The sequence below is a fragment of the Myotis brandtii genome, unplaced genomic scaffold (assembly GCF_000412655.1).
Source record: "Myotis brandtii unplaced genomic scaffold, ASM41265v1 scaffold115, whole genome shotgun sequence".
Classification (NCBI taxonomy): Eukaryota; Metazoa; Chordata; class Mammalia; order Chiroptera; family Vespertilionidae; genus Myotis; species Myotis brandtii.
The window spans coordinates 19,235,085-19,251,529 of record NW_005353967.1 but is presented as its reverse complement, the minus strand read 5'-3'; the positions used below and the strand labels follow the sequence as shown (position 1 = coordinate 19,251,529).

General features: G+C 44.5%; 1 protein-coding gene and 1 long non-coding RNA gene across 6 annotated transcripts in view; one reads left to right on the top strand and one right to left on the bottom strand.

The window, feature by feature from the left end:
* Positions 1–16,445, top strand: part of LHFPL2 (lipoma HMGIC fusion partner-like 2) — a 77,184-nt gene that overhangs the window by 48,209 nt on the left and 12,530 nt on the right. For 2 of the 5 annotated variants that reach the window (XM_005858071.2, XM_005858069.2), the window contains exon 2: positions 5,588–6,217. In XM_005858071.2, the coding sequence (XP_005858133.1) occupies positions 5,791–6,217 (427 nt within the window). In that variant the 5' untranslated portion in view covers positions 5,588–5,790. Of the gene's footprint in view, positions 1–2,365; positions 2,389–5,033; positions 5,174–5,294; positions 5,401–5,587; positions 6,218–16,445 lie in introns of those variants that run through there. The other 3 variants (XM_005858073.2, XM_005858072.2, XM_005858070.2) reach the window with 3 other exon arrangements.
* The window catches only part of LOC106728281, a 25,455-nt gene continuing 16,075 nt past the window's right edge, over positions 7,066–16,445 (bottom strand). The window contains exons 2-3 of the long non-coding RNA XR_001364563.1: positions 9,416–9,477; positions 7,066–8,907 (exon numbers count right to left, since the gene is read on the bottom strand). This is a non-coding gene — a long non-coding RNA (uncharacterized LOC106728281). The remainder of the gene's footprint in view (positions 8,908–9,415; positions 9,478–16,445) is intronic.

Below are 16,445 nucleotides of genomic sequence, written 5' to 3'. Positions count from 1 at the left end.
AAATCAGTTTTATTTGATGTACCCAAGTCTTCAGTTTCTCAATAAAGAAAAAAATTCTCCATTAAAAAAATAATAGGAGTTAACATTTTTGAGTACTCCCTGAACCACAAATACTTCAAGCTAATGGTGGATAATGATTGATGATAGTTAAGATATGTCGAGCACAATGAATTGGAAGCCTTGCTGATGATTTTACATACACTTTCTCTCTTATTCCTCATGGTAGTCTCGTGAGGAAGATGCTGTTAGCCTTATTTTACAGGTGAGGAAACTGAGGCTGACAGAGGTGAAATATAAAGGACACACAGCTGTTTAGTGGCAAAGTGGAGATTTTATCCCAGGCCTGTTTACACAGCTCTTAAAACACCGCCACCCCACCTCACACAGCTCAGTGCCCTTTCCCAACATGGCTTGGTCCACTGCCGAATGCCCCCTCCACATGGCTGAGTGGAGGGCAGAGAGCAAGACAGGAGAGAAGCGTTGGCAGCCCAGGTTGGTCCTTTTTATTTTCATTTATTTATTTATTTTTAAATATATTTTTCTTGATTTCAGAGAGGAAGGGAGAGGGAGAGAGAGATAGAAGCATCAATGATGAGAAAGAATCACTGATCGGCTGCCTCCTGCACACCCTACACTGGGGATTGAGCCCACAACCCGGGCATATGCCCTGACCAGGAATCGAACCATGACCTCTTGGTTCAAAGGTCGACATTCAACCACTGAGCCACACCAACTGGGCCCAGGTTGTTCCTCTTTTAAAGGAAGGCTCTGCAGTTAGAGGAAGGATGGCCCTTCCTTCTGGTCACACAAATCTTTCCTCATCGTGACAAGCTGTGCCCTCCTGGGAAGGGCGGCCGCTTGGAAGTTGTAGCTCCCTCCCTCGATCTGCAGATCTCTCTGTGTTTTTATAAGTTACATAGAAAATGTGGTTCCATCTCCAAGAAACACAGCAAACCTGTCTTAGGAATGAAAGTCCTGTGGAAAAAGACTTCTTCAGCTTCTGGGATGGCATCTCTCAGGACAGGGCTTCTCAACCGAGGCATCAGAATCCACCCAAGGAGCCTTCGAAACACAGAATCCTGCCCAGGTCCGCCTTCTAACCACTTCCTCACAACAATTCGGATTCTTTAGGACCAGAGAGGACCTGTGCATGTTCTCTCTAGACAGACAGACAGCGGGATACACACGCACGTATGTGTATGCATTCGTAAAGTTATTCTGATTCGGAAGTGTAGCCCCAGTCATTTTCCTCCCAGATATGACACACTAGGAATTATACAGCATCACCTGCCAAGGATTCTCCCCGAAATATTGAAGCTGAATCTAAACTAGCCTTTAGATTTAACCTCCAGTTTCTATAAAACAGCAATTTTAAAATGGCCGTGTGAGGAAATAGACAAATCCAGACTGTTGGGTATTCTGTAAGACAGCTGGCCTGGTAGCTTCAAAAAAGTCAGTATCAGGGGAACATGGGCAGGGAGGGATAGATTAGTGTTGGAGGGACTATTTTTGACCAAAAGGAACTAAAGACACATAACTAAATGCAGTGCATGAGCTTTGATTGAGTCATGGTTTTAAGAAAACAGCTATTAAAATGGGGCAGGGTAGAGAAATTTGAATGTGGACTATGCTTTGAATATAAGGGGTTATTGTTAGTTTTCTTGGGCGTGTTAATTTTATTGTGGTTACGTAGGAGAATGTCCTTCTTTTTAGGAGGTGTATGCTAAAGTACTTGGAGGTGAAGTGTCAAGACATCTGAAACTCATTTTCAGAAACTCATTTTCAAACAGTCCAGAAATGTCTGTGTGTGAGTGCTGGTGAGTGTGTATACCACAGTGACAGAAATGTCTGTGTGTGAGTGCTGGTGTGAGTGTGTATACCATAGTGACAGAGCAAGCGTGGCAAAATGCTAACACCAGTCTGGGTGTTCATTGTTCTTTTTAGCTTATGTCTGTGTTGCGAAGTTTCATAATAAACTTGAAAACCAGACCCGGGTGAGCAAGCAAGGTAGTGTTCTTCAGAACTGTGTCTGCCGTGGCCTCATTCGTGGGCCTGGCTGCTGCTGCAATGTGGACAGTGTGGTTTCCGGTGCAGCTTTGATTGCAGTGCATTCAGGTTGCCTCTGCCTTTCCAGGGGAAGGGAGCCTGGCTCCTGGTTTCTTTAGGGAGCCTCCTAGCCAGGTGGCACTGGGGGCTCTCCTCACACGCACTTTCTTCCCTTCTCACTGACAGCGAAGCTGCTGGAGATAGGATCCCATGATGCGCATTACAGAGCGGGTCTGGCTCTGCACAGCACCTTCCCCCTCGGTAACTATCAGGGCTCTGAGGAGAACACAGGTATAATCGACCGCACGGACCAACCATTTATCAACTCCTCCACTACTCCAGGTTTCTGCAGAATTCTCATTTGTTTGGTGTTTTTCTCTATTACTTGCCAAGAAGCTTTATTCAGCGGATCGTTATGACAAGCATAGCATCATTTTCTGAACGTCAGAGGGCGTCCAATTACCCTTAACCATCAGTGATGTGATAGTAAAGTCAAGTGCCCTGGAGGGGAATGGATTGGGTAGCCCATGGATAGAAGACTTTTATAGGGAATGTCAGTGAGGGCCTGGTTTTACTAAGTGAGTTTTGAAGAAGCAGGAAGTGCACTGAGCAGCAGTGGATTGCATGCTCAGACTTTCTGTGCCCGAATCCCTGTGGTTAACAAGGATCTACTTCCCCTTTGATGCGGATGCTGTGTCAGCAGGCATCCCTGCACGTGGGGCACAGCCAGAGTGGGACACGTTCCAGAACACAGACCACTCTGGAGCCCTTGCTGTGTTGTTTCCAGGTTTTCCCTTGTTCCTGCAACCTGAGGACTTTTCTTGGATGCTCCGTTTTTGTCAGCCTTGCTATCCTGGCTATTTCTGTCATAGCAGTCATTAGCAAACTAGCTGGGGAGAACAAACAAAGAAGAATAAAGGCGTCAACCCCAGCCACTCAGGCGTGGATATAAGAATTTGGTGCAGTGGATTGTTTTAGCGCAAAAGGGCAGGGAACTATCTAGCCTACACTAAGCACACGGGTCCCTAAATAACCCTGCCTTGGGTTTGGCATGGACCATTTTGCTAAGCTCGTGAGTGCCATCTTCCCTTCTGAAGTTTCACATCCTTTCTCTTCAGAAGTCGCAAACTAATTGTATTCCTGACTTTAAGCAGAGCTCGCTGGCCAAGACAGTGGACACTTGGCATATTAATTAGCATCCGCATCACCTAAGAAGTAGCAGAGTCCCAAGGTTCTGCCAGAGGACAAATATGTAGAGGTTTATATTCACTGAGCAATTGCCATTAAACAGAAGAGGGGCAGGGATGGAGATCGGCTGGCATAACAGTAAATTGGTTTTCTAATCAAATTGGAAGACTTTGTAGAAGCCTCATTTTCTCCTAACAGGCTGGGCTCCCACCTGTTGGCTCCAAGTGTTCATGAGGGTGGAGGGGACTCTGGGGAGTCGTGGACCTGTTTTCTTGTTCTCATCCAGAATGGCCACTTCATTATGAACAGTCTCCAAGGCTCTGTTGTATTGTTAAGTTTTCTTCAAAGGCATTTCTATTTGGTGATATTTGGGGATGGGGACTCGAGAATGAGTGAGTAGGAGTAGGTTATACTTCTGGCCTGGTGCTAATTGATTTTCCACAGTGGAATTTCGCAGCTGGAGTAGGCAGTGGGGAAACAGAAAGTCAGACCAGTACCCACCCTGAAAGCCCACCAGGGAAGCTTAGACACAGTGACCTCATTCATCTCTAAATAGCCTGTGCTTAATCGTTCTCTGTGTGCAATGGCCAAGTTTCTGTTATCTACTGAGCAGCTCCTTCAGTTAAATTGTTGTCTGACCAGTGTCATCCACGTTAGGGGAAAAGCTCCTGAGGGAAAGGAGTTGGTATTTATTGAGCACTTACTATGCCATGCACTGAGCAAGGTGCTTGAACAGGTTCTTGTTTATTCCTCACAAGTTCGTGAGGCAGGGTACTCTACTGTCCCCATCTGGCAGATGAGGAAGCAGAGCATGATCAGTCAGTGGTGCTACTGGGTTGGGAACCCAGACCTGGTGGATTCTGAAACTCTTGCAGTTGAACACACGACCCAGAACAGCCTCATCACACACACACTTACAATTATTAAGTGCCTATGTTTCTAGTATTGCGCTAATTTCCTAAAATAGTACGTTGCAAAACTACAATGGGTGAGAACTTTCAAATGCGTTTGTGCTTTGTGAGATAAGTAGTCACTCCTCACCAGACGTCAGCCGGCATGATGCAGAAACTTTGGCACTGGGCTGTCCTATTTCCCCACTTCCTCCATCTTCCCTCACTCCCTGCCCTACCAGCTGCCAACATGCCATGGGGCTTTGTAGTTCTTATGCAGTTGACATGACCTGGGTTAATAAGATCTAATCGTTCAGAACAGAGCCATGCACCCAGATGTCAGATGTGAGCTGTGCAGTGCTTCCTGACCTTGGAGAAGGGGCAGAAAACGGGGCTGCCAATGAGCACTGTGGCCCCTGTCAGGGTTCAGGCTCCTCTGAAGGGGGGGCTGAGCTGTTAGAGCAAAGCCCTCTGGTAATGAAGCCATTTGTCCTTGGGAAGAGAATGAGTCCTTGTGAGATCAGAAACAATGGGCATGCTGAGTTCCAGACCTGGGGTGAGTGGACGCTCAGGCAGAGGCCCATGTGATGAATCGGGACAGTTCATTCTTTACAGGCAAGTTTCTGTTGTCAACAAATCCACTCAGTGGGAAAGACACTTAGTCAATAGTCATTTTTAAATAATTTCTCCAAGTGACTAAGTCACGAACTCTTGAGTTTCTTTTTTTCTTGCATTTTAATTAGTGTAGTTTATTTTATCTAAAAATGACCCTCTGAGAAATGGGTGAAAAAGCAGTTTGTGTAGCAATGTGTTATTTTTTTATGGCATTGTTTCCTTTTATTCTCTTTTACCCATGAAGCAAATACTCTTATGTCTCTGTTGGTAATTTGATTCCCAGGCAATAAAATTAGGTGTTGCTGCTCTCTGCTGTTAAGCAAAAACTTTTGGTGCAAGTTTTTCAAACTTAGCTGCTCTAGTACCAAGACAGCAGGCAAAGAGACCTGTGAACTTTTAAAAGCGCAAGCCCGCCTGTTGATGGTTCACTGCCAGTATGTCTAGATCTGTCTGGATCCCTGTGCTGTTTGACTTTTTCTAAAAAGATGATGGAGCGGGCGCCCCTGGGGCGGGTGGAGGGGCTGGCAGGGCCTCTTGCCTTTGTCATGCTGCCTGGAGATAAGGGTAACCACCAGTCAGTTCGGAGAGTTTGGGAAGGAAACAAAGACCACAAACTCAGGAGAAGGGCCGCGTGCTGGCTAGGGACCGGACCGCTCCACAGGTTCTGTAGGGACCTGGGTGGTGCCTGTGGAGGGTGGGGGGTGGGAGTGGAAGACTGCGGGAAGGTCAGCAGCGCAGGGAGTAGGGCGGTGCAGCCAGCGCTCACACTGGGGTTTGGGGACCGGCAAGTTTGCCGCTGCAGGGGCGGGGCCTGGCGCTGCTGACCGCCTCCTACTCTTCTTCCTTAGGTGAGGCTGCTGAGCTCTGAGCCCGGACATGGCAGCATGACAGCCCAGGACCGGCGCCAGGATCCCGGAGAAAGGAACCCTGGGCTGTGGGAGTGAGTCCCCCCAGCAGCGACTTCCTGCTGAGGCCGCCCGAGCCTCCTTCTCCACCGGCTTTTTATTATTAACTCCGTGGACTCTGGCCTCTTTCCGCCTTGAACAGCAATATGTGTCATGTCATTGTCACCTGTCGCTCGATGCTCTGGACCCTCCTGAGTATTGTGGTGGCGTTTGCAGAGCTCATCGCCTTCATGAGCGCAGACTGGCTGATTGGGAAAGCCAAGACCCGCGGCGGCACGGATCCCGAGGAGCGGGGCGGCCTCTCGGAGCCCCACCACCCGACCCTGGGCATCTACGCCCGCTGCATCCGCAACCCCGGGGTGCAGCACGTCCCGCGAGAGACGCTGTGCGGACCCTACGCTGAGAACTTCGGGGAGATCGCCAGCGGCTTCTGGCAGGCCACTGCCATCTTCTTAGCCGCGGGCATCTTCATCCTCTGCATGGTGGCCCTGGTGTCTGTCTTCACCATGTGTGTGCAGAGCATCATGAAGAAAAGTATTTTCAACGTTTGTGGGCTGTTGCAAGGAATTGCAGGTAAGCGTGCGAGGAGGGACGGGGCCTGGGAGCGGGAGGGGCTCTGTGCAGGGCGCACACACTTGCTTACTCACTGCGCGTTTTGAAGACCCTCTTTTGTCTGGTCAGGTTGATTTTGCAAAAGTCTGCCCTCAGCACCGTGGGCGCGCTGCCTTGGTCACTCCCCTCTCCCCGTTTTACTCCCCTCTTTGGAGGAAGTGTCTGTTCTCTGCTCTCATGTTCCTGTTCATTGCTGTTTCCTCGGGTTCTAAGTTGTTGGATTTTGTTGAAGAAACTACTACGACTCTGCTTTTCCCATTAAATTAAAAGCATGTTTTCTACATAGTGCATCCACTGAGGAGTTAGGTCCCACCTGCAGCAAGCACTCTATGCTGAGGAGGAATGTGAGTGTGGGGTGTCCATTCAGGGAGGGGAGCTGGGAGCTGGTTGCCACCAGTCAGCCCAACCCCATGATTTCAGCTTTGGTAGGGGAAGCAGCAAGCTGGAAAGGAGTTGGTATCAGCTAGCTGCTCTGAGTTTCATGTGCTGGTTTAAATTGTCTGTCTCCTGGAGCCTGGAGAATGTTCCGTGCAGATCAGAAAATATAAACTAACTTCCACTTTCTGGGGATTTTTCACTGATGAGCTGGTTAGAAATTGGTGGAGAGAAAAGTATGAGCTCCTTACAGTGATTGAGAGGGGAGGCTGTGAACTGCAAGAAACTTCCAAGGCCAACAGTTCTTTCATGGACTTTGCCACGTGGCTTTGAAAGGTGGATCCTGAGCCAAGAGGGAGGGAGTCAGTTTGGGCTCAAGGGACTTGGTCTAGATGGCAGAAATACGCGCACATGCGAGGCAGAGTGAAGACATCCTCAAGGAAGCAGAGGGATAGACTCTTGCTTTTTCAGAAAAGAAATGAACATTTCAACAATCATAACCAAGCTGCTTATTGTTCTGAACTCTAACAGGAGAAACAGCAATCCACCTACAACCCTAACTGAAGGGCACAATGACAATCCCTCAGCAAATTCTAAAGTGTGTGCACAGAACTCCTTGACAGTGAGGATAAGCGCTGGGCCTGGTGTCCAGGCCTGGAAAGAAACAGCCTAAATGAATTCACTCTGGTCTGCCTGATAGCAAACTCTTGAGCTCAGCAGGCTGGCTTCCAAGTAAACAGATCAAACACGGTTTTTTCCCCCCCAAAAAACAGCTGATAAGATAAATGTTTTCCTTTTTCAAATCTTAAGGGGGGAGTATGTGTGTGTAGGGGGTAATGGGCCCAGAGATAAATGTACCACCTCTCTATATCCTGGCATTCCTCTTCTGAAAAATAGGGAGTTTGGAAAATATGACTTTACCTTAGATTTTTTTTTTTATCTTAGACTTTTGATTTCAGCTTTGGTTAGAGGAAGAAGAAACTTTGTCCTCTTTTTTATTCACTTCTGAAATTTGAAGTTTATCTTTATTCCCTTCAGACACACAGGGCCTCAAGGATTTGTGTTTATATTCATGTGTATATCTTCAAACTTTTGTTGAGAAGTATTACCGAAAGCTTTTAGGAAGTCAGTGTGAACATGCAGATGACAGGAAGCCAGCACACAATTTATTAGTCCTATTGAAGAGTTCTGGTTGACCAGAGAGGCAATTTTCCATGCATTTACAGTGAGCTTTATCAATATGCTGGTATGCAGGTGAAATGGGTTTGTCATCCCTAGGAATGCTTTTCATCCTGAGAAACAGTATCTCCTAGCACATTAGTGGCCATTTAGAGTAAGGGCTGGGACTTCTTGGGCTATACCACCACACCTGTTTTTACAGTCATGCAGAAACAACTTTAGATACCCTTCAGTCTTAAAGACTATTTGCATGCAGTTTTTAATAGAGTGTTTAGTCCATTGAATTCAGTCTCTAAGAAAGTAGACTAGTCCAACAATTTTTTTGGTGCTCTTGTTGGCTGTTTCACATAAATGGCAAGAACGTTCATTTTGGCACAAAGATTAGCACATATCTTCGGTATTATTCACACACTCCAATGAGCTATTTCTGACTTCTCTATCAATCTCCCTCTTTCTCTCTCTGACTGTATCAGGCCTCTGGGAAGAAGGGTTGAAGAGAAGAAAGTAGCAGCATATCCCCCGTGCAAGTCTGTTGGTCACAGGTCTCCTGCAAAGTTTAGATTTCCTAAAAGAAATCTTAACTTCTCCCAACCCCCATCACTTATGTTCCCCCTGCATACACACAGGATCTTAAGTCTGAAATTACTAAAAATTTTAAATTGGCAGGAGGCAGAAATTCCTGTATAATCAGACTATCTCTCTAGGGCCCACTGATCTAAGACTAAGCACTGAAATACAGGGAAAGCTGTTGCTTTTCTCCTTCCAGTTGAGCATCTCTCTGAGAAGTCGTCACAGGAAAGAAGGACTAGTCCGCCAACTCCCTCGTGTTGGGGTTGGGTGAGAGGCATCTGTAAGGGATGCTCAGTGGGCTCTTTCTCCCTCAGGGAGGTCTACACCAGGCAGTTCAAGCCAACATAAATGACAGCCATGGTCCTTGGATCTATGGCTGAGAAAGTGTGTCGAAGCAGCTGACTTGCTTTCTCTCCTCTTGGCCAATCTGTAACAGCATGTGGTCAGCCTCAGCCAAGGACTTGCTGCAGCTGTGAGCATCAGTCTTTTCTCTCCTCTTGCCCGCTTTCTCTCAGCCCTGCCTGGATCTATTTGACACCTAAACAAATGGTGAGAAAGGAGGCTGTTGCCAGCATAACTCTTTGGAAATACATTCAGACTATTTATTCTTGCACCTTTCATTTTGGCAAAAATGGCAATTTTGTAAAATGCAATTGGTTGAGCAATTACAAGATTTGTAAGAATATTCCTTTATTCTACCTAATTTTAAAGAATAGGCCACAGGTGTTATAGCCTTTGTTGTCTATAAAAAACATAACATAAATAATCTTGATATTTTTACTTTAGAAGCTGGTGTGAAAGAACCTGCTACTTCAGTGGAAATCTCAAGATCTGGGTTACTTATAAAATAATAATAAAATACAACTCTTCACTGTTAACCCAGATAGCAGGATTTACTTTCAAGGCCCATTATGTGGACACCCAGCTGACATTTCCTAAGTATTTGTGCATAAATGCCCTTGGTGTTCCATACTCACTCTTAATAGCAATTAAAAATTCAAGCCTCATATGGTCCTGGATCAGTCCTGATCTCACCTTAACGTGGCTGTGACGTGTTGCCCAATTGACCTCACTTCTCTAAGCCTCAGTTTTCTCACCTGTAAAATGGGTATAATGTTTTGAGAATTAAATTAGATAATATATGAGAAAGGCTTAAATACAGGTCTTGGCACATAATAGATAATAAGTGGTAGGTATATATGATAAAACTTACAAGTATTTCTGTTTTCTTGGCAGGTTTTAGTACATTTTTTATGTTTCCTAGAATTGCTGCATTCTAAGGAATAGGGGTGTCTTTTATAAAAGCCTTTATAATTGACCTTGCTCTGTTGAAATCAACCACTGTATAGTGCTATTCTCTGGCCCCTTAAAAGCCTGCCTGAGTTAAGGCTGAAGAGTACAGAGCAGTCCTCTGACTTTGGTGTGACTAAGGTATCCTCAGAGCATTTTTTTTAAAAAAGCAGAAGATAGCAGTTGAATTGAGAGGGGAAGCAAAGAACCTCTTTCACTCCTCTTCCCCTTGACATATACATTCTCCATTCCTTTCCTTTCTGGAGCAGGTTCTAGCAGCTGAGTCTTGATTGCAGGTGGCTTCTCAGGCTTCCCTCGCAGAATAAATCTCAGACTGATTGGTCTTTATTGGTGAGGACTTGTCCAGGACTTGGCAGAGCCAGAAACACACATCGGCTCATAGCCCTCTGGGATTCATTACAAAAGCTGGGTAATCGCCCAGCAGGGTGATTTGCCAGCTGTCTTCCTTAGGTTGTGACCTGGATGTAATCCATAGTGAAACCATAGAATGCAAAGATCCAGGTTTTCCATGACAGCATCAAGCAGTTTGTTTTTGGAAATGCATGAAGGGCTGTCTTGAAATCTGTGGAATCCCCAGTGACTCAGGTTTGGGACAGAAGCCATTAAAATGAGCTCAGGATTTGGCTCACTTGTGCTGGCTTGGCCTATTCCACTGGGGTTGCCATGAGGGTTGAACTAGCTCATGAGATGCCGGCCTGGCTGCCTGTTGTCTTCCGTCTCCCCTCCTAGGCCTATTTGCATCTTTGTGTCTGGTTGGCTCTCACGCTCTCTACTCCCTGTAGCCCTCTATCTGTCTACAGCCGGCTCAGTCCAGCAGGATTGCTTCACAAGCTGCTCCACCAGTCTGACCAGATAGATTGCTGGGGGCTGAACTCTGCCTCTACTGGGCTGGGGTAGAGGGTGTGCTCATGGGAACTGCTCCTGGCTGTGGCTGCTCAGGACTTGGTGTGTGCAGACTCAGCTTTTTTATTGCAAGTGAGCAATAATTGAGGGTGAAGGAGGACATTATGAAGAGGGGAAAGGGGGAGGAATAAAAGGGTAAGAATCAGAGAGAAGAGTGGAGAGTTTTGCCTTTGCTACTTGTGGAACTGCTTTGCCATGAAACAGAATGTATATGGAAGTATGGATATAGGCATATAAAATATACCTGGTCATTATCCAGGACTTGATATTCTAATTGTCATTTTTCACAGGGTAAACCACATCTCAACCCGGTCCCAGCAACCTTTCTGATTTATCCCATGCCCTACCCATTCACTCCCAGGCCAAAAAGATCAGATCAGGCAGGCACTATGGAAGGGAGAGAGATAAGAAGAGGGACTTAAAAAGCAGACAGAAAGGGGAAGAGATTCCTGACTTTCACAGGGACTTTGCCCCATAAATTTACACCTGAAAAGTCCACCTGGCTTTCTCTGAGAAGGTAGTGCGACCTTGGTTGCCCAACTTCAAAATATCCTCAAAGAAAATGCGTGGGGAAAGTATAGGGAGCATCCCCTGGTTTTCCTTCTGAGAAAGAGGTACTGGGAGCTTCTGATCGTCAAAACGAGGCTCTTGATTTCTGGCTCTCCAGACAGATAACACCTCCACCAGAAATCAGTTCTAATAGTTCTATGTCTAAATCAGTGTAAGAATGCACTGATTATGGCACATTTACTAATTCATCAACCTTTAGTAATCCCTTGGTAAAAACTAAAGAATGCAGAACTGCTATAAGGCAGCCAGAATTAAATTTCAACTCAAGGAGTTTCTATGGGATGCCTACTAAGTGCAAAGACCTGTAGACTCAGGTCTACAATTATTTGAGTTTCCACACCCAGGACTTTTTTTTATACATAAAGAGAACAAAGAACTCAACTGTGTCATTAGATAAAAAAGCTACTATTTGAAAGCAAGTGGACCAAGCAGGCATTAATTTAAGTAAATCTAGGGATTGGGATCTATTTTTAAAGAATCAGTTGGAAGATCTAGAAGAAAACTGCAACTCTCTTAAAATTCAGATATAGCAATTGATATGCAAATAAAATGTGGAAAGTGGTTTGCCATGGTAACCACTTAATTGCAGCCATAAATTATCACAGAGACATGGATGGTCTATGTTCAGGTTGCATTAACAAATAATCCCTTAAGTGTGGCTCTGAATATTCACACCAGCAGTCCAGGCACTCTTAATGCAATGGTCGTATTCTCAGCTGTGATGCTACTTCAAACGTGACCTGCATCTCCAATGAAGAACTGGGCTGTCGCACAGGCAGCCATATCTGTAAATGAGTTCAGTTCCTGTATACAATCTTCCCAGTAGCTTTATTGAATGGCCAGCAATCTTTTTCCCTTTTTAATGATAGCCCCAGTACAGATGAAATAAAAAATACATATAGCCAATATTAAAAATTTCAAAGTACAATGCAGTGGCTGTGTTCAGTGTTTCAAGGCTGACCACAGGGACCTCATGCTGAAAAGATGGTGCCTGCTTCATTAGTTAACATTATCTGGACCCCAAGACCTTAGCAGGCAAGAAATTTACTTATTATCCTGAATATTTCATAGCTCAGTAACTAAATTTTTTGTGTCTTTTACTCTACAATATACTGCATTTTATTTATTTTGGCAGCTTATTTTGAAATATCAATGTATTTTGGTTATAGTCAAACAGGAGCACTTTCTTGACCCCACATGTCAGATGAATAATTTATCAAGACAGTATTTCATAAATTTCTCCCAGTTGCAGGTAAATAGTTCAGAAAACAGATGCTCACTTGGAATGTGAAGTACAACTTTATTATTCACTCATTGGAAAGAATAATCTGGCTAAATTAGCTTGTTGGGATGCAATTTAACAGTTAGGAATTAAGGCTGTAGAAACTGCCAGTAAAGTAATCCTATCCTATCCTATATATAATAAAAGCCTAATATGCTAAGTGTCCGACTGTTCGACCAGTCGCTATGACATGAACTGACCAGTAAGTTAGTTTGCTGCTGGGGTCTGGCTAATCGGGACTGGGCGAGACGGGCCAGACACGCCCTGGAGCCCTCCCACGGTCCTTCCCTGGCCCGATTGTGCACCAGGCCTCTAGTGTGCATATAAACATTAATCAGTGTTGAGAAAGATTTCAGCAAGGGAGAAATGCATCTTATAGATTGTTTCGCCACATATTCTAAGGGCATCTGACAATTCTTAACTGGTGGTCATTAATTCTGAGTAATTGTAACAGAAACTTCCTCTTGGGGCTGTGGTTGCCAACTATGCTCTGATTGTCTTCCAAAGAATTCTCTTTATGTTGCTCTGTCATCTGCTCTCTAGCCCCCACCCTGGAAAAGTATTTTTCTTGCAATTATAATTCCATGGGAATGTTTTTAGTAGAAAACAAGTACCCTACTAGATTTTTCTGGGGAGATAGTGTGAGCATTCACACAAGCATTTTTAAAAATTGACACCTGATCCTTCACTTTTCCTCTCTTTCCCCTCAGAATCTTGCTGGTTCAAAACCTTTTTATTGATCATGCACTAAGCTCGCTCTGCTCTACAAGGATACTGTGGTCATCTGCTGAAAACCCCTTTCATTACCATGAACCCTCTGACCTCCAGTTCCTGACCTGGCTGTCAAAGCATTTATTAAATATCAACCTTGGGCCCAGGCTAGCCTGTCCATAAACTCTTGAAACTTTAAAATGAGGTACAATGAAAACAAGTTTAGATTTTAGACTACTCAGAAAAAGGCTCCTTACTCTGTTCACTGTGCAAGCAACAGGGTAAAAAGAGGATTCTTAGATGGGGCCCCATCCGGAAGGGCTTCTCAGTAGTTACTCCCTTGAACAAGGGCAGGTCCACTCTGTGCCGAGTGGACCTGAGTAAGATTTTATAGAGCTCAATGTATTCAATGTAAAGAACTGTCCATTGTTCTTAGATTATATCTTTTAGCCTTTTGGTCTTCAAAATATATGATGATGAGAGGAGATAATATTTTCAGTGTCCTTAGATTAGCAAAATAAATATATTAACCTCCCAACTTTTCTGGCTGTTGTATTAGTGTGTAAAATCCAGAAGTGTGGGGGAAACACTATTCTAGAATATAAGCAGAGGAATAGATTCTTTTTCAAGGTTTTATCTTTAGTGTTCAGAATAGGGCCTGCTACGTACATAATAGGTGCTCAGTAAATCTATGTTCACTGTGCTAGCACAACTGTAACTTTGCAGGTATTTGAAAAGTGTAAAGGATTTAGCAAAGGCTGGTTAAGTCTCAATTCTAAGCAAAATTAATGGAGCCATCTTATGAAGATCCAATAAGAATCATTTCAGAACCAGCAGTCACTAAAACCAAATTCTATTTGGGCTTTATAGAATAAATTTTCATTAAGAAATTGAAAAAAACTTAATAGGCAAAGTAATTTCAAAGGTATAGACTAACAAACAGTTCTTGGGCAGAAATCCTTGATTCATGTTATAATACTTTATATTCCTCTTTTTTATAAATGTCGTTCAAATATGCTTGACTCTGAATGGCTAATGAATTTTGGTCCTGAGGTTAGTGGCCTGTCCTGGCATCTGGAGAGGTCGAGCACGTGAATATCAACATTAATCAGCTTTGGGGCTTGGGAGGCAGAGGCCCAGCACTCTCCTTGGGTGGAGGAAGAGGCCTGGGGACCACCAGTTGTCTGGTTGTTATAAGCAGTTGTTATAAGCAAGATTTCATGAGTGCCAGATGCCTAAGATTGAGAGCAACATCTTCTGCACGTGGACACTGAGATGAGCAGGAGGAACTCAAACCTACCATGTATGAATAATGGCTCGAAGAGGTCAGGAAAGACAAAGGGGTCATCAGCTCTGTTCTGTGAATTAAGAAGGGCTGTTTGAAGGGGTGTAATTTGGGGGCCTAAGAATGCTCTCAGCACTGGATTTGGTCTGATCGGCAACATCCATCTGTCCTGGAGAGGACAGAGGGCGTTTTCCCTGTGGGCAGCAGTCATGTTCTAGGTGGATGTGCGAGTTTAGAGGGTTCCCAACCATACAGAATCTCAGAGCAAAGACTACAATGTAAGCAGATTATACTGCCTATCTTTGCCCCTCTGGTACCTGAGGGTTTTGTGCTTTATTGCAGTTTTCTCTCATCCTGCAGAAGAGGACATCATAGCAAACCTGCATTGTTCTGTCCTGTTCACTAGGTTTTCTTTCTAGAAGTTACTTTGGCCAAAGGCAGCCATGCCAAAGTGGCATCTATGTTGCAGTAAGTAGGCTGGTGACACTTAACTTGTAATGGAAGAGAAGATGTGCATGGAACTTCTTTATCTTGTCTTACTGTTAGGTTAGTAAATCAACCTGACTGACAACAGGTGACCCTGTATTTGGGTGCAGCCTTCCCCTCCCCACAGCCCTTCACAGCACTCAAGGTTTTTCACTTGATAACTCTTCATCATTTGCTCTCTAACCTCTCAGTAGGTTTGAGTATATATCAGTTTCCCATCTTCAGCTGGACAAATGCTTTTGTTTTAGAAGTTAGTCACTGGTTTGCAGTAAAGCGGCAGTCTAGTGTGATGGCTCAGGAGGAGGCTCTGCAGACGTATTGCCTGGTTTAAGTCCCAGCTCCACCACTGATTAGCTGTGTAATCTTACTTAATCCCTCTGTGCCTCAGTTTCTTCATCTCTCAAATAAGACTGTTACAAGAACTAAATGAGTTATATTTAGTGTTTAGTCAGTGCCTGGCACACTGTAGTTCTCATAGCATGAATTGCTGCCATTGTTACTATAACAATTACCAGTATGATTATTAAAAGACTCTAATCACCTGTACAAACTTCCAGCTTTAGTGTATTAGTAGTGAATTTATAAAATTCACTACTAATAACTCCATGTCATCTTTATTTGGAATCTACCATTTTTTATCATAGAAAACCTTTCAAAGATGTGAAGACTGGAAAGGAATGGGAACCAGAAATGACACATGAAGTTGATCAATAACACTGTGTGTAGAGAACTGAGTGTGGGTTTGGGATGGAGACACAGAAGCCAAGGAATAGGGAACACACTCCTCACCTCTGTCAGTAAGTTTACCATTGAATAGGAATTCGTATGAGTATAAAATACATACGAATTTGAGGCATCTAGGCAGCCTTGGAACCAATGCTATTTTATATGGGACAAATATATATTATGTCATAATAAGACTTCTATTTTTTACTACCATTGTTCTAGTTAGTTTTCCAGGTAGTTGATGAACCATTTACTTGTAATTTTTATTTCTATTTCACCCATGAAATTCTTTAAGTTGAATCTTTTCTTTCTTAAAATAGCACAAGGAACTTAGTTTAGCCTTGCCTTGGTGAGTGAGAATGATCACAAGAGTGTTTCCCAAGTCCCTGCACAGGAGAACTGACAGGTGCATACCATGATCTCTGGGTGGAAAGTAGCTCCATAGCAAATTCAATGGATAGGGAAGTGGATGTGATGCACCTTCCTACAAGCACAGCCTCAATAATACTGACCTTTTGCCTTAAGGCAGTGGTCGGCAAATTGCGGCTCGCGAGCCACATGCGGCTCTTTGGCCCCTTGAGTGTGGCTCTCCCACAAAATACCACGTGCAGGCACGCACGTACAGTGCAATTGAAACTTCGTGGCCCATGCGCCTTAAGGTATTGTGAAAGAGAAAATGTCCCCACCCAACAACAGTTAATGACCCACAAATAGCTATTACAGACTGCCAAAATGATTTCCAATGTCAGCATAGGAGATAACGGGGCGGGGGGGGGGGGGGGGGGGGGGGG